This window comes from Chionomys nivalis, chromosome 1 (assembly GCF_950005125.1).
Source record: "Chionomys nivalis chromosome 1, mChiNiv1.1, whole genome shotgun sequence".
Taxonomy (NCBI): domain Eukaryota; kingdom Metazoa; phylum Chordata; class Mammalia; order Rodentia; family Cricetidae; genus Chionomys; species Chionomys nivalis.
In genome coordinates, this window is record NC_080086.1 from 111,507,128 (window position 1) to 111,528,736 (window position 21,609).

General features: G+C 47.6%; 2 protein-coding genes across 6 annotated transcripts in view; both read left to right on the forward strand.

The window, feature by feature from the left end:
• Nucleotides 1-3,645, forward strand: part of Akap8l (A-kinase anchoring protein 8 like) — a 36,068-nt gene extending 32,423 nt beyond the window's left edge. For 2 of the 4 annotated variants that reach the window (XM_057769609.1, XM_057769626.1), the window contains 2 exons: nt 3,071-3,179; nt 3,258-3,645. In XM_057769609.1, the coding sequence (XP_057625592.1) occupies nt 3,071-3,179; nt 3,258-3,580 (432 nt within the window). In that variant the 3' untranslated portion in view covers nt 3,581-3,645. The remainder of the gene's footprint in view (nt 1-3,070; nt 3,180-3,257) is intronic. The other 2 variants (XM_057769617.1, XM_057769635.1) reach the window with 1 other exon arrangement.
• A 263-nt stretch (nt 3,646-3,908) lies between these two features.
• Akap8 (A-kinase anchoring protein 8) lies at nt 3,909-20,935 on the forward strand. 2 transcript variants are annotated; one of them, XM_057772784.1, is made up of 14 exons: nt 3,909-4,009; nt 5,989-6,027; nt 6,830-6,862; nt 7,318-7,597; nt 7,996-8,485; nt 8,877-9,006; nt 9,194-9,240; nt 10,529-10,562; nt 12,350-12,437; nt 14,550-14,691; nt 14,952-15,045; nt 15,870-16,000; nt 17,699-17,794; nt 19,013-20,935. In XM_057772784.1, exons 1-14 carry the CDS (start codon nt 3,991-3,993, stop codon nt 19,451-19,453), a joined length of 2,064 nt encoding a protein of 687 aa, XP_057628767.1. In that variant the 5' UTR covers nt 3,909-3,990; the 3' UTR covers nt 19,454-20,935. The 2 variants fall into 2 exon arrangements, with proteins under 2 accessions (XP_057628767.1, XP_057628778.1); XM_057772795.1 differs by lacking the exon at nt 3,909-4,009 and adding an exon at nt 4,383-4,497.
• Nucleotides 20,936-21,609: the final 674 nt, after the last annotated feature.

Here is a 21,609-nt window from a genome sequence, read left to right on the forward strand (position 1 = left end):
CGGTAGTGGCACACACCTTTAATCCCAGCACTCAGGAGGTAGATCTCTGAGTTCAAGGCCTACAAAGTGAGTTCCAGGAAAACACAGAGAAGCCTTGTCTCAAAAACAAAGACGAAAACAAAACAACAACAACAACAACAAAAGGCCCAGACTTCACACCTTCTAGCAGGGCCTGATAGGTGGAGCAGTAGGGTATTATTTTAGGTAGAATGGCTTGCCCACTTCTCCACCAAAGAACATAAATGCTTCCAGTTCTTTACCCCTACATTTAGTAAATGTGCATATTTCTAATTCTTAAACTTAGGGATAGGAATTACTCAGGTAAATTTGTACTTCTGGTGTTTTCTGCCAAACAGCTTTCCAGAGTCTGTAACGAACTGATCCACCAGTAGAGCAGTGTCTGTTTATGTCTGAATCCTGTGGAGTAAAAGGATGCTCAACTTTTAATACAGTTTCTGCTGATAGTTCCAGTTTGTTTAATACAGTTTCTACCGGTAGTCCCAGTTTGTTTAATACAGTTTCTGCTGGTAGTCCCAGTTTGTTTTGGTGTTTTTGAAGCAGTCGGGTTTTTTTTTTCCTTTTTTTTTTTTTTTTTTTTGTGTGTGTGTGTGTATGTGTTTTGTTGTTTTGTTTTTTGATTTTTTTTTTTTTTTTTGGTTTGTTTTGTTTCGAGATAGAGTTTCGTTGTGTAGCCCTAGCTGTCCTGGAACTAGCTCTTGTAGACCAGGCTGGCCTCAAACTCAAAGAGTTCCACCTGCCTCTGCCTTCCATTAAAGGTGCTGCAATTAAAGGTGTGCACCACCACAGCCTAGCAAGAAGAGTCTTGTATAGCCCAAGCTGTCCTGAACTGACCTATATAGTCAAGCTGGCCTTGAACTTGGAGTAGTCCTCCTTACTGCCTCCTGAGTGTTGGGTTTACAGGTGTGCACTGATGGGGCTGATTGTATTTGTTTTTATACTCTTTTTGTTGTTGTTGTTTATTTTGTTTGTTTTTCCGAGACAGGGTTTCTCTGTGAAACAGTCCTGACTGTCCTTGAATTTACAAAGATCTGCCCACCTCTGCCTCCCAAGTGCTGGGTTTAAAGGCATGTGCCACCATCACCCACCTTATACTCTCTTTATAGAAAGTCTCCTTGAGTGTGGTGGTGCACTCCTTTAATCCCAGAATTTGGAGGCAGAGGCAGGAGGATCTCAATGAGTTTGAGGCCAGCCTGGTCTACGGAGTGAGTTCCAGGACAGCCAGGGCCGTTTCACAGAGAAACCCTGTCTGGGGGGAGGGGGGAACAAAAAAAAAAAACAAAACCCCACCTCCTAGTGTGCTAGGACAATTTGCTCCTTGTTTTTTTTTTTTTTTTTTTTTTTTTTTTTGTGTGTGTGTGTGTGTGTTTGTAAATCAAAGGACAACTTGAGGGACTGGTTCATATTGTCAGGCTTGGTAACATATGCCTCTACCCACTGAGCCATCTTGCCAGCCCCTTTATTATGGTTTTTACATTTTACTTTTAAGAGGTTTTATTACACCTGTATTATGTGTGTACGTATCTGGGAACTGAACCTAGGGTTGCAGGAATACTAAGTAAGCAGCCTGTCACTTAACTATTACTTCCAGAGACCAGCCTGGTCTACAAGAGCTAGTTCCAGGACAGGCTCCAAAACCACAGAGAAACCCTGTCTCAAAAAACCAAAAAAAAAAAAAAAAAAAACTATTACTTCCAGTGTTATGCCCAAATCCACAATCCCCGACAAGCCAACAAGGAAACCAAGAGTCCCATATATAAAAACAAAAAACCTTTATTTTAATCAAGTTTGCAAACTTGGTCTCCCCACATATTCAATGTATTGGAATAACTGGAGAGCCCCGAGCTCAATTAGAACAGGGTTTTATAGTGGTAAAGGTGGGGGTGAGGAGTTTTTGAGGTTTTAAAACCCCTTATTGGCTGACATTCGTCTAGGGTTTCCTGGTGACTGCTCTGGCAGGTGTTTCTATTTAGTGCTTAGGATGCCAGGAATTTCCTTTGAATGGTCTGTTGGGTGGGGGTCGGGTGAAAAGAGTAGCTTGTGGTTTCTCCTGCAGCTCGGCTTCATAAAAACTATTGAGACTCCAACCTCTATTGAAATTCATGGATGGCCAGAGTCCCAGGTGATAATGGTTGGAGGAAGTAAAGACTTAGATTGTCATGGCTGGCCCTCACACCAGCTCCCTCCACCTTTTATTTATTTTTTTTTTTAAACAAGATTTATTCATTTATTATGAATACCATGTTCTGGTTGGCTTGTATGCCTCTGGCCAGAAGAGGGCGCCAGACTTAACTACAGATGTTAGCCACTATGTGGTTGCTGGGAATTGAACTCAGGACCTCTGGAAAAACAGCCAGTGCTCTTAACTGCTGAGCCATCTCTCCAGCCCCCCCTCCACCTTTTTTTAAAAAAACTTTTTATCGCCGGGCGGTGTTGGCGCACGCCTTTAATCCCAGCACTCGGGAGGCAGAGGCAGGCGGATCTCTGGGAGTTCGAGGCCAGCCTGGTCTACAAGAGCTAGTTCCGGGACGGGCACCAAAGCTACAGAGAAACCCTGTCTCGAAAAACCAAAAAAAAAAAAAAAAAACTTTTTATTATTTTGTGTGTTTTGTCTGCATATATAAATGCTCACCATGCAAGTGCTTGGTTGCCTATGGTGGCCAGAAGAGGGCATTAGATCTCCTAGAACTGGAAATTGAACCTGTCTTTGAAAGAGTAGCCAGTGCTTTTACCACTGAATCACCTCTCCAGCCCCCCCCGGGGCATCTTTGGGTAGCTGGAATTACAGCTTGTGCCACTAGGCCTGGCAGTTACTATAGTTCCTATGTAAGCAAATCACATTTCACATGCAGTAAATATGGTATGGATGAATGGAGCACTTCACTAAGATCAGATCAGTCCCCTAGTTCCTTCCAAGCTTGTAGAGTGACCGGACAATTATGTCCAATGCGAATTTACAGACACTAGGTCTAGTTACTGGTGAATCTTAGCCTCAACTGGGTTTGCTGCGCTTCCAGAGCAGCCTCACCAGCTCTGTTTGCCCCACCCATAGCTCATGATGGAACAGTCCAAGAAGTCCTCTCTCATGGTGGCCCGCAGTATTCTTAACAACAAGCTCATTAGCAAGAAGCTGGAGCGCTATCTGAAGGTGAGGCTAAAAGGTAAAGGCGCTGTTCAGCCCTGACCTCTTCGTGAGCCTGGTCCCCATACTGTCCCTGTGAATCCTTCCTCCTTTTAAGGTCTCCATCAATCTCTACAGGGTGAGAATCCTTTCACCGACAGCCCAGAGGAGGAGAAGGAGCAGGAGCAAGAAGAGGCGGACAGTGGCGCTCTGGATGAGGGGGCACCAGGTGAAGCGACAGGGCTCTCAGAGAGCGTGCCAGCACAGCCCCCGGTGCCCCTGGAGCCTGCCCCAGAGACTGCAACACCGCCACCTCCGCCGCCTCCAGAGGAGGAGGAGGGCGCCGTACCCCTGCTGGGCGGGGCGCTTCAGTGCCAGATCCGAGGGATCCCGGGTCTCGACGTGGAAGACGACGAGGAGGGCGGTGGGGGTGCTCCATAGCCCATACCGAGAGCGGCAGGGCTCTCATGGCCGAGGCTGGAAGCCCAGCCCAATAAAGTGCTTTCCCAACCCAGGTCTTCATTTGTGCTGTTCCTAAGTAGCGAGGGCGGGTCCTGGAAAGTGTCCAGAGACTAAGTGCGCTTGCGCGCGGGTGGACGCGCTAGAGAAGCTCACGCGTGCGCGAACCTGGATGCTCTTGCGCACTAGCTTACCCTTGAAGCTCAACTCCAAAGCCTAGCAACCAGGAAGGCTAGGCGGGGCGGCTGGGGCGGGCTCAGTTGGAGACCAACCAATGGTAGTACTAGGAGGAGGGACGTAGGTCCTTCGTTTTCAGTAGCAGACTGCACGTTGAACGCATGCGTTCCAAGGGACGCTAAGAAAAGGGTCTGCTGGCGGATCGCGTCGGAGACATGGAGCAAGGCTACGGAGGTTAGTACGGGCTACTGTGCACGCACAGAAGAAAGACTGCCGCGCGGCGGTACGCGGGCCTAGCGGGCGGTCGGAACGCGCTCGCCGCAGCCCGCTCCTGCGGAGCGTCTGCCGGAACGCGCGCGCGGCGCTTATTGGGCCTCCACGCAGTCGCGGGGGAAGGCGGCGGAGGCCGAGGTCGAGGGTTTCTGGAGGCGCCTTGGGCCGGTTTCACCACTGGAGGATCTCGGCCCGGCCCGAACCCCACTACCCTGGAGGTCTCAGTCCCGCCTTCTCTTCCCAAGACGCCACAAAATGGCGTCCCCAGGGGCGGGGCTAGAGCGCGCGGGGGTGAGGGCCGGCCAGGGCCGCGGCGGCCGCGGGCGGAGTCCCGGCAATTCGTCTGCAGCCGGCGGCCGCCGTTGAGCACGTGCCCTGGGCCTTGCTTTCCCAAAGCCCAGCGGTGCGACCCGTCGGAACTACCTGGCGGGGTCTCTGCAGTGTGCGCGGTACGTGCTGCCCCTGGGAGGTGGACTCCTCCAATGACCGGACATTGAGGGTCAGGTGCTGCGTGGTTTTGTGCAAAACCTGATGTTCTCCAACCAGGACTTCAAATTAGCCGTCCTCCCAAGTGTCACTTTACTGAGGGACTGGAGCGCTTAACTGTAACTTTACGGAGGCCTAGAGGGACCAAGGGATGGCCAAAGCGGAAACGTTGCCTTTCCTAACTTAAATTTTTAGCATCTTTTTGCAGTTAGGCCTCATTTTTCGAGCGTTAACCTCCAGAATGTGAACCTCCAGGGAGGCCTTTACTCTGGGCCGAAATTTACGTGCAGGAGACAGTTGGAACCCAAGGAATGGGACTCGAAATGGGCCCAGGGAGTTGTTGGCAACTTTCAGCTGCTGGAGAAAGGAAGGATCTTGAAATACCTGGAAATGGACTTGGCAGAGACCTGAGGTGTGATGAGCACACGGACATCGTAGTGCTCTTGACCTTTCAGATCCTAGATGGGTCTTGGATTCTTAGCCTTTCCCACCAGATACCTGTCAGAACCCTGCTCTATGTTCCTCAGGTTAGGGAACTTCATGGTAACCCCACTTTCTACATACCAAAAACTTCACATACTCCGTTAAAATACTAACAGCCTCTCTGTTTTCCTCTTCACTGACTGTTTGATGGCAGCTAGAAAGACTAGTGTCTCATAGGGACATAGTTTGTACCCGGAGGTGGTTCATTTGCTGTTTGTTACAAAAGGGCTGCTTGGTTAACAGGGTGAGGCAGGGACAGGAAGCCATAGCCTGCAGAGGCGCAAAGGCAAACTCTTCAGGGACAGTTAAGTTCCATAACTGAGGAGCTTCAGCAATTAGGTTTGGTGGTACTTGCTGAATGCCTGTTCTGTCAAGGCATTGAAGGGACTTTGTTAATGGTGGGTGAGGGATAGTCTGGAGAGAGAGAGAATGGTTCACTTTATCAAGGTGAGACTGTTTGACACCAAGGACTGTGCCACTGTGGAAAGCTGTGAGCTAGGCTTCAGGGACACAAATGAAGAGAATATAACCTCCTGCCCAGATGGGTGTTGTTTGTAGAGTAGGTAAGGGTGCTGGGGGTCAGGCTGAGGATCAGAAGCCCAGGACATTGTTAGTTACATGAGAGCCAACCCTACAATGATGTCACTGAATTCCCAGCTTGTTTCTCAGTTATGTGGCGTTTCTGGCAGCAACCTGAGCTGTTTTCCCACTTATGTGGTGGCTGTACCAGGAGGGTGGGCGCCATGGCCTGATGCTGTATAGCTGGTCCTGTGCCTCCCAAGTTTAGCTTCCTCATTTTTCTGCCTTGACCTCAGTTCAGCCAGGCCAAGTGTGATGGTCTCCAGCTGCAGGATGGGTGGCATTGTCAGTTGCCACTTCTGACAAAGGAAAACCCTTTAGATTGTGGGAGATTCTCAGAGCCCACATTTTCTTGATGGCGGATAGAATCTTGACACATGATCTCTTCACAGGCTATGGGGCATGGAGTGCTGGACCTGCCAACACCCAGGGTAAGTGGTTTCTGCTTGGCGAGTTGAATCATGGGTTCCCCCTTTGTAGAAGAAGCCAACATCTGCCTTCACCAGGGTATCCTTGCCTTGCCTTCCTCCCTTTCTCCGGAAGACTACTCTGTTGTGTACTGCAAGGGAGCAGAGGCTGGTTAATGAACTCAGTAGACATTGCAAGTGGCCCCCGGGTTGGGCCCCAGTAGCGCCCATCCACCCCTTTTAGTCTGTGTGTACAAATTGCACATTTCCTTATATATTTGGTATGTCCTGGAATGTGCTTTGTTTGGGGGGTACTTTTCCTGTCACCATTTAGAGAGATAAAACCTGTTTTTAACTCAAGCACTGTACAAAAACAGTGGACTGGATGTGGACCAAGTTTTTGTTCACCCTTGTTGTGAGTCTGAAACCTGCCCCACACTCTACCCCATTCCAGGGCACAAAGGCTTCCCCCTTTTTTTCTTTTTCTCCAGTCATAGGCCATGTCCCTAGCACCTTTGGAGGCAAGCCACTTTTCTGTATACCATTTTGAGATCTGGGCCAGACTGGCCTCTCGGTTGGCACTGTGGTGTAGGTCGGCATCCTCCTGGGGTCTGCTGTTTACCTTCCTTTCCTTAGCTTTCAGGGGAGAAGTCAGGCTGGCCTGGGAGAGAAATGTTGATATGTTCTGTACCTGTTCTATGAAGCATGCCAAGGAAGGACCTCTGCCACATTGTCACAGCCTGTCTTCTGGTGAAGTGAGGTGGCAGCTGTCCCTAGGGGGGTTGTAATTCTGACACTGAAGCCCTTCTGTCTTGTTTCTCCTAAGGTACATACGGAAGCAGTGTGGCCAGCTGGCAAGGTAAGACCTTCTGAAAGGGGTCTTGAGGGAGCAAGTGAAGCTCTGAGCAGCCACCCAGATGGGCTGAAGTTACAGGTCCCCAGTTCCCATCCTGGCTGTGTACACTGGGTGCTGAGTATCAGTGCTGGAGCTAGGCTGTCCTGAGGGGGACTTTGAACTTGGAGAGGGATTGTGGGTACATTGCAAAAACTGAAGCTCTCAAATGTCTTCGTCAGTACCCTGAATTGCTATTCCAAGGTTCTTAGCTGCCTCTGTTTAGGGAACAAATCCTACTGTCTTTGGTGAAAGCCTGCTAGTAGAACACCTGTGGCCCCCTATCTCTGGTCTTGATCACTTGTATATTGTGGTTTGATGTTGGTGAATCTTTCCCTACAAGACCAAGAGTGCTTCTGTGCACGATGTCACAGGCAGCCTCGTGTTCTGAGGTCTAACATAGTTTCTCTTTCTTCTGACAGGTTATGACAACTACAGCTACTACAACGCCCAGAACACGAGTGTCTCTGCGGGAGCGCCTTACAGTTATGGCCCAGCCTCGTGGGAGGCCACCAAGGCCAGTGATGGTGGCCTGGCAGCTGGGAGCTCTGCCATGCATATGGCCTCTTTTGCACCAGAGCCGTGCACTGACAATTCTGACTCGCTCATTGCCAAGATCAACCAGCGTTTGGACATGTTGTCCAAGGAAGGAGGCAGGGGTGGGACCAGCAGCGGTGGGGAGGGCATACAGGACCGAGACAGGTGATTAAACCTTTCCTGGTGGAATCACTTTTTGGCATCATGAGGTGGGAGTGGGTACCAACTCTTAGAAAGACGTCTTTCCTGCTCTTGTGTATTAGACAGGAGTAGGTGCTGCAATAAGACTTGAAGGCTAAACCGTTGGCTGATTTAGTTAATTCCACACTCCATCTTCATCTGGCAAGGGTTCATGCTCTTTCTTGTTAGCAATGTTTGAATGAGGTCTTGGGGCTGTTTTGCCTTCTGGGCATTTAAATGGATACTGGGTGGTTTGGTTTTCTGTACTGAATCTAAGGAGGTCAGCTTAACGTAAGGTTAGGCTGAGGACTGATGATTGGGTGGCCCAGGTGGCTTAGCCAGTACCCTGGCTGCTCCTAACAGGTTGTGTGCTTCCCTTGCAGCTCCTTCCGCTTCCAGCCCTATGAGCCCTATGACTCCAGGCCCTGTTTGCCTGAACAGAATCCCTATCGCCCCAGCTACAGCTATGATTATGACTTTGACTTGGGGGCTGACCGCAATGGTAGCTTTGGTGGGACATTCAATGACTGTCGGGACCCAACACCAGAACGGGGCTCCCTTGATGGCTTCATGAGGGGCCGGGGCCAGACCCAGACCCGATTCCAGGACCGGAGCAACTCCAGCACCTTCATACGCAGTGATCCCTTCATGCCACCCTCGTCGTCCTCGGAGCCCCTGCCTGCTGCATGGAATGAGCTGAACTACATGGGTGGGCGTGGTCTGGCTGGGCCCTCCACCAACAGGCCACCTCCTTCCCTCTTCTCCCAGTCCATGGCCCCTGACTACAGCATGATGGGCATGCAGGGGGTGGGTGGTTTTGGTAGCACCATGCATTATGGATGTGGCCGGTCCCAGACTCGGATACGGGATTGGGTAAGTTCACCAAGTTATGTCAGGCCTTCTTGCTTTTTCTTCCTGGCAGCTTTATTGAGGTAAAAGCTGTGTGCCTGCCTGTACTGTGTGACGCTCTTACTCCCCAGTGTGCCGTTCGCTATCACTAGGTTTATACCACTTGGTTTAAGATCATCTCCACCTGTTCATCTGTCACAGAACAGGGACGGCCTGAGTCGGCCTGGTGAATCACATGTGGCTGTGTATGTCTGGCTTCTTCAAGCATGACACTGACTCTGAACTCCAAATGTAGTACAGTTTGCTTTTTAAGGCTTTTCCTGCCTGTGTTGTTTGTTCTTACAAACTTTGATCTCATCTGTGGGGCACTTACTGGCCCAGGTTAGCTTTACATGGCATGTGCTTGTATCTGTAGCCCCGAAGGAGAGGGTTTGAGCGCTTTGGACCAGACAGCATGGGCAGGAAGCGGAAGCAGTTTCCATTGTATGAAGAGCCTGATGCCAAACTGGCTCGAGCTGACAGCGAAGGAGATTTATCTGAAAACGGTATGCTCTGGGGACCACTGTACCGGGTAGGTGCAACATGAGTAAGTTGCCTGCTCAGACTTGATGTAATATTATTTACTGGCAACTTTGTCCCCTGTTGTCAGTCTGGTCAGTGAGCTTGGGAGCATGATTATGCTCTGGGGGCCACCACCTAGGGGCTAATACTTCTGTTGCCTGTGTCTGGCAGATGATGGAGCTGGTGACCTACGGTCAGGAGATGAAGAATTCAGAGGGGTAAGTTCACCGCAGATTCTTTGTTGAATGTCGTCATCAGCCTTCTAATTGTAGGACTCTGTAGGGTGCCGCTGGTCCTGTCTGCAGCCTGTTGTCCTGATAGCCAGTCACTGGGGAGTGGCTGCAGAGGCCAGTTCTCAGGCCACACCACATTTCTGAGGAGGATAATTTTCTTTCTGTATATGGAGTTAGAAAATTTCTTCTAGGTACTTTTGGCAGTCAGGTGGAGAGAAGGGTGAGGGTGGGCTAACAGGTCTTCAATAGCTTTTCTCTTCTGGGTAGCAAGAAATGGAATCCAGAGCTTAAACAGTGCCCTTCAAGTGCTCTGTCACTCTCCACCTGGCTCTACCCAGCCTTGACACTTTTGTGAGAGTCTTGCTTGTTCCCCGTTCAGTTGACATAGCTCTTGATGCTGGAAGTCTCTGCACATCTCTTGTCCAAGGCATTGACTCTGTTTAGATAACCATCGGATCTCTATTTATCCTAATTTGTTAGGATGCTAAATACACTTGGAAATTGGGAAAGCCTATTTCCAATCAGTGTTGGAATTAGAATAATACAAACCAGAGCTGCTTCTCCTACTAGTGGAGTATATGGGATTTGCTGCTGCCACCTCTCTCTCTCTCTCTCTCTCTCTCTCTCTCTCTCTCTCTCTCTCTCTCTCTCTCTCTCTCTCTCTATCTCTCACAAACACACACACTCACCACCCCCTCAGAGACAGTTTCTATCACTTTGGAGAGAACCAAGTTAGTGACTTGGTAGTCTTTTTTGTAGTCTTTTTTTTTTTTCGATAGTTTATTATTTCATGTGTATAAAAGTGTTTTGCGTGCATGCCTGATGCGTCCTGTGGTCAAGGCTGTTAGATGCCTTGTAACTAGATGTCCAGATGTTCGTGAGCCATCATGTGGCTTCCAGGGATTGAACTCAGGTCTTCTCCAAGAACAACAAGTGCTGTTGACCCCTGAGCCAACTCTCCAAGCCCCCTTTGTAGTCTTCTAGTGGCAGTGAATCATAACAGGGCACTTGGGCTCTGCTCTATGGCTCTGAGGTTTCCACTGAGCCAACTCTCCAAGCCCCCTTTGTAGTCTTCTAGTGGCAGTGAATCATAACAGGACACTTGGGCTCTGCTCTATGGCTCTGAGGTTTCCCTTATACTGTCTCATTTCCCAGCACCATAGCAGGCCGAGGTCTGTGGTGAGACCACATACAAGGTATTAGGGCCTAGGCTGCTTATAGAGAATTTTGGAACTTCCACCTTACTGCCTGACATTGCGTTTACCTTTTTTAGGAGGATGAATTCTGTGACTCCAGGAAACAAAAAGGTAGGCATCACCCAGTATCCTTTGCAGCCTTCCTGTCTGACCCGCACTCACTGCCGAGCTCCATGGCGTGGTAGAGGAGTTGCAGCTGTGCAGTGGGTCTACGCTGTGGGAACCACCCCCAAAGCTTTGCTCCAGTCTTTGGGGCAGGATTTGCTTGAAAGAATTCATTTGCCTCAGTGGATATAGATATAGGTTATAGGAACTGGGGAGCCCATCTCTGGGTATCACCAGATACCCATGGTACGAAAGTGTATTTCCAAAATCTGAAGAGAAAGAGGCCCCTTTTTTTATTCCCTCTTCCCATATTCTGGCTGTTCCTGCCATCTAGTTTTTTGGGTTTTGGGGGTTTTTCTGTTTTGTTTTGCTTGTTTTTGTTCTCAATCATTAACCTCAGTCTATGCCTTGGCCTTTGCCAGAAATACTGGCAGCTTTGATTGTGTGGACAGAGAACAAATACCTGCTGTGGTTGGTCTTGAGGTTGCAAGGGTGACCTGTAAGGTGCTCTCAGGCCCAGATCTCAAAAGCAGTTACCAAGAACAGGTCTTGTCAGTTCTAAGGCAAGAGACCCAAGAGCCCAGTAAGGCTATACTGCTAGGGCGACTTGGAGAAGCCGCCTGCTCTGCAAGGCCTTAGATTCACTCTGCAGCCACTTGGTCTTTCTCCATGTTTTTGTGAGCCTGTCCTAGCTGGTTTCCCTCCATGATCACAGGCTGGCCTTCACCTCTTATGATGTGCAGGTCCTTGGCTCCTTTAAGGTTCTTGGGTTAACTATTCCTCAGATGTCCCCACCCCGCACATTAAAGTTTTGCCCAGCACGGGATTCCTCCCCAGCTTTCAGCAGATCATGCAGCCGGGTAAATGCTAAAGCAAAGGTGACATGTTTGTTGCGCACAGGTCCTGCTGCCCAACCGGGATGACTATGCTATTAAACAGCAGTCATAGTTTCAGGCAGTGACCTCTTGCCAAAAGTCCCACACGTCCTTTTGAGAGGCTTCTGAGCAGCGCACGCCGGTCGCCATCTTCGTGGGACAGTCTCGGGACTGGCATCAGGGGTAGGGGTTACAGTTCAGATGCTTATACAACCTTTTTTCAGCATCCAGCCCTGACCTTGAGCCTGGGGATCTGACGTGTTCTCATGCTGAGATACTGGCCACAGGGCTCTCCTGGGAGCTATGCCAGCCCCAGGGAATGGATGGGAGGACCAATTGGTCTCTTCCCATTTTTGTTTCTAGGATTGCTTCCCACTCAGCCTTGGGAAAGTCCAAGGTTGTTGGTTTTGTGAGTGGAAGATAGAGATCGGGCCAGCAAGGACTGTCAGACCTGCTGAGTCCTTAGTTCAGGTGAGGCCAACTGGACGGTCACCACAGCCCACCTAGAGGTGGGATGGAGGGCGGCAGTGCAGCTTGCTTTATTTTCTGAGGCCTTCAACTTCTGCCTCTGTGGGGATATTTGCTGCTCTTTGAGTGACATGGGAGAAGACCCAACAACAGAGTGCTATATTGGACCAGTAGGCTGGGACAGAACAGACTAGGTGGCCATGAGTGGGATGGGCCTCTGCCCATCAGGCCATGGGAGGAGTGAGGTAACTCCTCTGGGTTCTCATCAAAGGTCCTGGTACATAGGAGCCTCTAACAGCTCCTCAGTGCCGTGGGGTCCTGGCTCTGCCACAATAAAGAAATGGAAGATGGGCACAAGGTGTGGCTGCCAAACTGCAGCATCCAACTTGGCCCTGGAGCCAACCTTGCCTGCAGGCTCCTCAGTGTCTCGAGGGGACTTTTCTGTTACAGGAGAAAAGGAAGATGAAGACGAGGATGTGAAGAAAAGACGGGAGAAGCAAAGGAGGAGAGACAGGATGCGGGACCGAGCAGCTGACAGGTAACAGCTGACAGGCCAGTGAGGCAGATTGACAGGCTAGGTAAAGAATCTGGTAAAGCACTGTCTACCTCCCCAAGCTTACCTGTCCTCCCTCTGTAATGCATAGGAGTTTGGTTTGATGTAACTCTAGCTGTCAGGAACTTTTAGCCAGGTTATTGGGAGGTACGACTTAGAGAAGTGTGTGAAAGGTGCATGTAGTTAGCCTTCTGGTTTTGCTCCAAGAATCTGCCTCAGAGACCACCATCTTTCCTCATTGTTGGGATTAGGGCCTTTATGCTAGGACTGTGGAGGTCAAATGTGCCCATCAGCAGGCCAAAGGGATGCCCAATCCTGTCTGCTGACTTGGCATTCAGCCTCCCAGAAAGTGACCTTCATTTGACAGAAGTGGCAGGAGGAGGATGTCTTGGTTCTCTGTCTAAATCTAGTCAATCTCTGGAATTAAACAGAGTGAGAATATATGTGTATGAGATTCTGCTGGCCAAATTTGTCTCAGAATAGAAGAATGGTAAAATACCAGACCCATAGAGTGCTGTTGTAATAATACACCATGGGTCTGTCTGTCATGATTCATTGATTAAGCAGCTACTGGCTGGAAATCAGAGTCGCTACATTAGTGTTTGTTGCTTCTTACATAACAGGTACTCTTACCTACAGAGCCATCTTCCCAGACCAAATGATTGATTTCTTAAATTTATTATTGATTGCAGGGTAGGGCATGTGTTTATGCAGAGATGTGTGTGTGTATGTGTGTTCATCTGCCACAGCATGCTTGGTTCTCTTTCCATCCTGTGGTTTCCTGCAGATCCATGTGAGTCTTTCAAGCTTGGTGTCAAGTGCCTTTACTCATTGAGCAATTTCTCCAAACTACTATCCTTGGTCTTAAGGCTCAGGTTCTACCATAATTTTCCTGTGCAGAGAAATGCTTAGCAAAAGAGGTCCTAACAGTAGAAACTAGGAATCGACAAAACACAAAATCATCTTTTCCTAGAAGTTCACCAAAACCTTTGATTTGGATTGGTACAATGGGTAAAGACAGTTGTTCCATACCAGTTGCCTGAGTTTGATTCCTGGGATCCACCTGGTAGGAGAAAGCCAGCTCTCACAGATTATCCTCTGAATTAAAAAGTCATTTGGTCTGGGGTGATGGTTCTGTAGGTAGGCGCACTTGCTATGTAAGCATAAGAACCTAAATTCAAATCCCCAGCACCTACAAGAAAAGCCCATCATAGCCATGTACATCTGTAGCTCAACACTAGGGGGTGGGGGGTGAGACAGAAGGATCACAGGGGTTTGCTGGCTGATAGCCCAGCTCCAGGTTCAGTGAGAGACCCTGTCTGAAAGGAATGAGGTGTAGAGTGATAGAGCAGGACTTCTAGCCTCCTGTTAGTTGTGTACCCACACACATAAGCGGGCAGATGTATATACCCCTTGATTCAGAAATGATGAGAAGTTCTGGGTGTCTTCATTCATGCCAGAGGGAGACGTGACATTTTTGTTGGAAATGGTACCCAATGCATGCCAAGTAAATGCTATAATAACTGAATTACATTTGTGACCTCACATCTTACATTTTTTTGTTTTGTTCTGTTTTTTAATCTTCAATCTCAGCACTGATGATCAAGGATTTCAAAGAAATTTAAGATTGTTAGAGAAATCTAGGCATGGTGGTGCACATCTTTAATCCCAGCACTTGGGAGCCAGAGGCAGGCAAGGACAGTCAAGGCTACACAGAGGGGACTGGGGAGGGGGTATCAGAGAGCCCCACAACTTTTAGTAGTTTATCATCAGTCCTACCTAAAGGACCTGTGAATGTTTCCATTTCTTTCATCACTTTAGAGAGTTCTTCTTGGCCCAGAACAGCTGGTATGCTACTGATGGAATAGTTTTCAGAAAATATTTGAGAGACTGTACACTCTTCAGACAGGGACCTACAGTAATTTCTGTTTCCTAGCTGGGTTTATTGCTCAACACCTGAGAGACAGACTGGGAGGCGCACTCTTTGAACTCCCTTAATGACAAGAAGAATCCTGTTTCCTGAGTGCATTTCTGTACTCAGAAGAACTAGTAATCCCTTTCCTTGTATTACCATTCCTTTCCGTGTTGCCTTTCTAGGATTCAGTTTGCCTGTTCTGTATGCAAGTTTCGTAGCTTTGAAGATGAAGAAATCCAAAAGCATCTGCAAAGCAAATTTCATAAAGAGACATTGCGGTTTATAAGTACCAAATTGCCTGACAAGACTGTGGAGTTCCTCCAGGTAAAGTCTTCATGGAAAGCCCTGCAAGCATTAGAGCCTGCAGAGGATTACAGGGAACGAGAGGCCTAAACATAATCTAATTTCTCTCCCCAAATTGAAACTGTTGTGTGTGTCCCGGTATCACAGCGGTAATAGTTCTAACCACGGCGAGTTTTGCTCCTGGAGCCGCCACACTAGGGTCTTCTGACCCTTTTGAGTAGTCGGAAAATGTCCGGATAGTGTGTTTTCTTTTCATTTGATGGCATCTTTCCATCCTCCAGGAGTACATCATAAACAGGAATAAGAAAATTGAGAAGCGGCGCCAGGAATTGTTGGAGAAGGAAAGCCCTAAACCCAAACCAGATCCATTTAAAGGTCAGTTGTGATCCCAGTGTCCGGGTTATTCTGGATGCTTCTTTTAGAGGACTCGGGTTTGATTCTAGTCTGGTTGATTCACAACCTTCTGAGATCCAGTGTCCTCTTTTGGCTTCTGTACATAGACAAGCATATAGACAGAATGCCTGTACACATAAAATAAATAGATTGAAGAGGAAGAAAAATAGACGGTGCAGAGGCTTGAACAACTCTTCTGTGTTGCAGTACTTAACTAGCGTGCATGAGGCCTGGAATTATTTAATCCCTACACCATAAAAAAACCAGTCCAGGAGCTGAAGAAATGCCTTGGCATTCAGAGCATTGGCTGATCTCCTAGAGGTCCTGGATTTGATACCGAGGACCAACATGGCAATTTACAGCTGTCTGTATCTCCAGTTCTCCTGGCCTCCTTAGGCACCAAGCACACATGTGGTGAACAGACATATGTGCGAGCAAAATGCAAGTCTTTTAAAAAATTTAAAAAAATACAGTGCAATGCCAGCCTAGGGCTACCAAGAATGTGAAGCCAAGTCCTGTGGGGAAAGCACGGGGTGGAAAGAAGCCCCGGGTGCAGTGAAACGAGAACAAAGCTGCGTAGCCTCTCATCAGAGCCATGTGAAATAAATAGATTGTCGACAGAGCTGGAAGGATGAGGTGTGGGCATAGCACCTCACAGTGGGACAGGTCTCCTGCAGGGATAGCTAGGAGAGTGAGTTCCAGCCTCTCACCTTCTGTCCTCATGATGACCTTAGAGGGTGGCACAGGGACAGTGTGGACTTTGCTGGGAAGGAGGAAAAGAACTGCTTATATGGATTCCATTCCAGGGATTGGCCAGGAGCATTTCTTCAAGAAGATTGAAGCCGCACACTGCATGGCCTGTGACATGCTGATTCCTGCACAGCACCAGCTCCTCCAGCGGCATCTGCACTCTGTGGACCATAACCATAACCGAAGGGTAAGTCTTGTTTTGATTCAGACTGGCTCCTGGAGTGACCGACTTGATGTTGTCCCAGGAGTGCTTGCGTTACTAGCAGGTCCTCAGTGAGCTTGTCTCTTACTGTATCCATCACTCCCAATTCTGTTAAAATGCAAGTTGAAATGTAACTGTTAACTCCCACCTATGTGGAGGTGGCTGAGTTGAGAAGCAGGCTTTTATATTCTCTCTTGTTCGTTCTCTCTCTCTCTCTCTCTCTCTCTCTCTCTCTCTCTCTCTTGTTCTCTCGTTTCAGACAGGTTCTCACGGGGTAGCGCCATCTGACCTGGAATTCAAAGACCCACATGCCTTTGTCTCCCAGGAATTAACAGTGTATATCTCCACACCCATCCTTGGTTTTGTTGTTGCTGTTGTTTCTTTTATAAAATGTCTGATTGTAAATACAGTTTGCCTTCATCTCTGAATTCCACAGTCACAGATTGGACTAACGGAGGATTGAAAACATTTGATAGAGGAATTGCGACTATACTGAACACACTGCAATTCTTTAATGTTCCCCAGCTAATACCTTACCATAGCTGATAGCACAGCCTTCATTATGTTAGGCTTACAAGTTAGGCTTAAAATACAGGGAGGATATGCATAGATCCTGTACAAACACCAAGACCATTTTATAGGACATTTGGATGTCCTTTTAGTTTGTTACCTGAAGGGGCGATGAAATCAGTTCCCTACAGTTAGGATGCTCTGGGTCCAGGGGTCTGTGCTGTGCAATACAACTGCTTTAGATAGGCAGAACAACCACAGTTGATAGAATGGGTATGGCTACATTGCTGACCATGAGGTTAGCTTGTCAGTCAAGATGGAGTACCAAGGCTGGTGGCGCACACCTTTAATCCCAGGGCTCGGGAGGCAGAAGTGGCAGATCTCTGTGAGTTGGAGACCAGCCTGGTCTACAAGAGCTAGTTCCAGGACAGGCTCCAAAGCTACAGAGAAACCCTGTCTCAAAAAACCAAAAAGAAAAAAAGAGTACCAGTGGCTGCCTACCCTTCTCTTAGTGCTTTGTGGTGTTTTTGTTTTGGTTTTTCAAGACGGTTTCTCTATAACAGTCTTAGCTGTTCTGGAACTAACTCTAGTCCAGGCTGGCCTCCAACCTGCCTCTGCCTCCCAAGTGCTGAGATCAAAGGTGTGTGCTACCACCGCCCGGCCTAGTTTCATTTCTTAACTGTGATAAAATACCCCAACCAGGGACCCCCTGAGAACACAGCCCACAGAATCAATTGACCACCGGGACTCAATAGGGGCTCTCAGAGATCAGAGAACCTTCAGTGGATCTGAGCTGGGTCCTCTGCATGTATGTTATGGCTGAGTAGCTTGATGTTCTTGTGGGAAATACCCTGACCATAAGCAACTTAGTGAAGAAAGGTTTACAGTTCCAGGTTGTAGTACATCGTTTCGAGGAAGTCCAGGTGGAGCCTACAGCAGCTGTCACTTTAGAGAGAATGGATGCATGTGTGCTCAGTGATCAGCTGGTTCTCTCTCCTCTTACGTACGCAGTCCAGGAGTTGGTGCCACCCCTGACTCAAGCCAGCATGATCTAGACAGTACAGGTGGTTGGGTTGTGTCAAGGTGACAGTTAAAGCAGCCATCACATATACTGGCTAGTTTCTGGTTTCTCTTGGCTATTTTACAAAGCTTACTTTTGGTTGCCTTTTGCAGTTGGCTGCTGAGCAGTTCAAGAAAACAAGTCTCCATGTGGCTAAGAGTGTTTTGAACAACAAACATATAGTGAAGATGCTGGAAAAATACCTCAAGGTTTGTATTTGTGACTCTAGTGAGCCAAAAAAGCCTTGGAGGGGGTGGTGGGAGATTTATATGGAATGTAGCCAGAGTACAGTGACCAGCATTTATTTCTGAATTTTTACTATTTACTTGTTTGTTTATATGTTTATTTGAGTTTTGGGGGTTTGTTTTGTTTCCTTCAGGACAGGATTTCTTTGTGTAACAACCTTGGCTGTCCTAGACCTACCTCTGTAGACCAGGCACAAGTCACCATACCTGGCTAGCATTTCTGAATTTTGAAAAAAAAATGAAAGACATTAAAACACAGAGGGCTGTCCGGGTGGTGGTGGCGCGCGCCTTTAATCCCAGCACTCAGGACACAGAGACAGGTGTATCTCTGTGAGTTCGAGACCAGCCTGGTCTATTGAGCAAGTTCCAGGACAGACACCAAAGTTACAGAGAAACCTTATCTTGAAAAACCAAGAAAAAAAAAAGAAAAAAATACCAGGAGGGCTGGATCTGTGACATTGGGGCTTCTAGAGACGTGCCGGTCTGTGAGTGGGGATGTGGTGCTGCTTAGTAGATGGCCACATCACACCATGCAGACACCAGAGAAAGCCGTGGTTGTCTAGCTGTGAAGTACTGAGCAGATGCTGATGGTGTGCTTTGTATAAAGCATCCAAGCTGAGTGCAGTGACATATGCCTGTCGTCCTGGCTACCCTGGAGCCAAGGAAGGCCTGGTCTCATAACAAAACAATGAAATAAACTACAAATGAAGTTAAAAGTGCTTAAAAATGGGGTGGCACGTACCTGAAGTACTAGCCCTTGGGAGCCAGATGCAAGAGGATTACTGAATTTGAGGCCAGCCAGGGCCGTAACACCAGGCTGAAACTGTAGGTAGGGTCTCTGGGTGGCACTAGTGGTGGAATACTTGTTTATAGCATATGTGATAACTAGGATTTCATCCCTGACACTCGCTTCCCAAAATGTGCATGACGATTAACAAATAAGGGACCATGAATTTGAGGACAGAGGGAAACATGGGAAGAGTTGGAGCAAGGAGAGGGGAAATGGTATAAGTACGGTAAAATGGTATAAGTACAGTACTTCTGTGTGTGTGAAGTTCTCGATAAATAAAAGTAATCAGCCAAAAGCTGCAGTATGCTGCTTTGCAGACTTCCTCAAAACAACGGCTCCTCACAAACTGGACCTCTGGCTCTAGCACTGATTTGTGTTTCCTCTTTGTTCAGGGTGAGGATCCTTTTGCCAATGAAACAGTTGATCTTGAGACAGAAAGAGATGACAATGTTGGAGGGAAGGAAGAGACTCCAGAGGAAGTAGCTGCAGAAGTCTTAGCAGAGGTGATCACAGCAGCGGTGAGAGCTGTAGAGGGGGAAGGAGAGCCAGCTGCAGAGCGTAATGAAGTTCTAGCTGAAGAGGAACGCCCTGTGGACACAGAAGAGATCAGTAGTGACCCCCACACTGAAAAGTCGCTGGGAGAGCAGACCTGTGAAACAGTGTCTGAAAATAGGAACACTGAAGACAAGGCTAGAAGCGAGGCCACTGAGGCCAGAAATGAAGCATTCATAGCGGCAGCAGAGAGCACCATACCTGTTACAGCTATCCCAGGAATCATGGACGATGAAATGGAGCAAACTGATGCAGACTCTAAAGATACCCCCACGGAATGACCTCTTTCTCCCTGTTCAAAGGGGTGTTTTATTCTCTCTTTGATTTATAAGCAGTACTAGGGTGTGTGTTACTTGGTGGAAAGACTCAGCCATTTCCTTCCCAATGTACCTCAAGGGCTGATGCTGTACAGTGGATGGCTTCCCGCCTCTGTTAGAATATGAAAAGAGGTAAATATTTTTCCCAAGTGGCCTTTGGCTGTCTGCACTGCAGTTAGACTAATAAAGTAGATCTTCCTGATGCTTGGTAAATACAGCAACTGACAGAATGTGGGGTTTTGTTTTGTGGTGTTTGTCTTTTGCTTGGGAAACAGTTTGATGATAGGAATATAACTTGCTCAAGTTTTTTTTTTTTTTGTTTTTGTTTTTTTAATTATTTAGGGGGATTCCCTTATTTACCTTTATGGTATGTGGGACATAATGATTCAACCATCCATGTGGGTGAGAGCACTGTAGACCAGGCTGGAACTCATAGAGATCCACCTGTCTGCCTTATCCGTACTGGGATTAAAGGTGTGCACCGCTATTGTTTGGTGACATTTTTTTTAATTCAATTCGTTACTTTAACTTTGGCGTTGAGATAGCATATTGCTTGGCCCACACTGACCTCAGAACTCAGTCCTCCAATATCAGCCCTGGAATACTGGGACCGTGTGTGTACAGCCATGACCAGCTGGATTTTGGTTGTTATAATGTTCTGTATTCTATGTTCCGTCTCTGTCATAATCACAGCATTGGCCTTGGCCTGTGCATGAGGTCTGAGAAAGCCCCTGGAGCTATCCATAGGCTGTGCTTACTGATCAGTTTCATGTTTTGCCTTTTTTTTTGAGGGGGGTACGTTGAGACAGGGTTTCTCTGTAGCTTTGGAGCCTGTCCTGGAACTCGCTCTTGTACACCAGGCTGGCCTTGAACTCACAGGAGAGCCACCTGTTGCCTCTGCCTCCCGAGTGCTGGGATTAAAAGCATGCGCCACCACTGCCCGGCTCATGTTTTCCCTCTTTGTGTTCCATCTCACCATGCAGGATGTTAGTTTTGTTGTCTCTTAATTCTGTTATTCCCACATACAAGTTTTTAGGAAGAAAGCATGAAATTATTCCATTGATGGAAAACACATATAAATTCCCATAGATGGGCTCTATCTGTAAAAGCTCATACAGTTAATGAAGATATTTCCATTCCAAGCAATAGTTTGGTAGTTCTGAATCTGAAAAAGGAAGGCTTAGTATGTTTAAGGTAGTATGTACCAAGTTTTTATAGGATCAAAATGATTTTTTTTTCCTTTTGAAATTACAATGCTGTTTCCATCCTTGAATGGTACACAGCTCACATCTTGGAAACATCAGCCAGTGGTGATTATTAATTATAAAAGAGGCAATAAAATACTGTAGAATTCCATCAGCACTTCTGTCAAGGAGCGTTACTGGGATATGAGATGAACTTCGATGGGAATATCAATGTCAAAACTTAATAAGCAATAAAGCAATGCTACTGAAACATTTCTGTTCACTCATTGCTGCTCAGATGTGGTCTGAAGAGTGTTTGTTTTGGGAATGGAACCAAGGGCCTCATGGCAAGTGGCATTTATTTTTCTTACATTTACTTATTTAGTGTGTGCACATGAATGAGCCATGGTGTGTACATGAATTGCAGAGGACTGCTTGCGGGAGACTCCCACCGCAGGTGAGCCCCAGGAATCCAACTCCTTTCAACAGGTTGGGCAGCCGGTACCCACAGCTGATGAGACGTCTCTCCAGCTTTGTTTTTGACACATTCTCCCTATGCGACTCTCCTGCCTCAGCCTCCAGAATATTGGGATCATCGAATAAAAGTTGGTCTTTATAAACCAGGCTGGCCTCAAACTCTAGAGACCCACCTGCTTCTGCCTCCAGTGCACCACCACTGCCTGGCTTAAGACTTTTTTTAGTTTTTTTTTGTTTTTAAGTAGGCCTGCCATTGAGAAAAGTGATTTTCAGTGTGTATTTCTGCACTCTGTCAAACTGCATGAGATGCTTCATACTTGTGTATGGAAAAAAGTAAGTTCATTCTCCAAGATGAATAATTATTTGGGTTGAAAAATGGGGTGGGGGAGAGGTGCACACCTTTAATCCCAGCATTTGGGAGACAGCATTTGAGTTCGAGATCAATTTGGTACCTAAAGT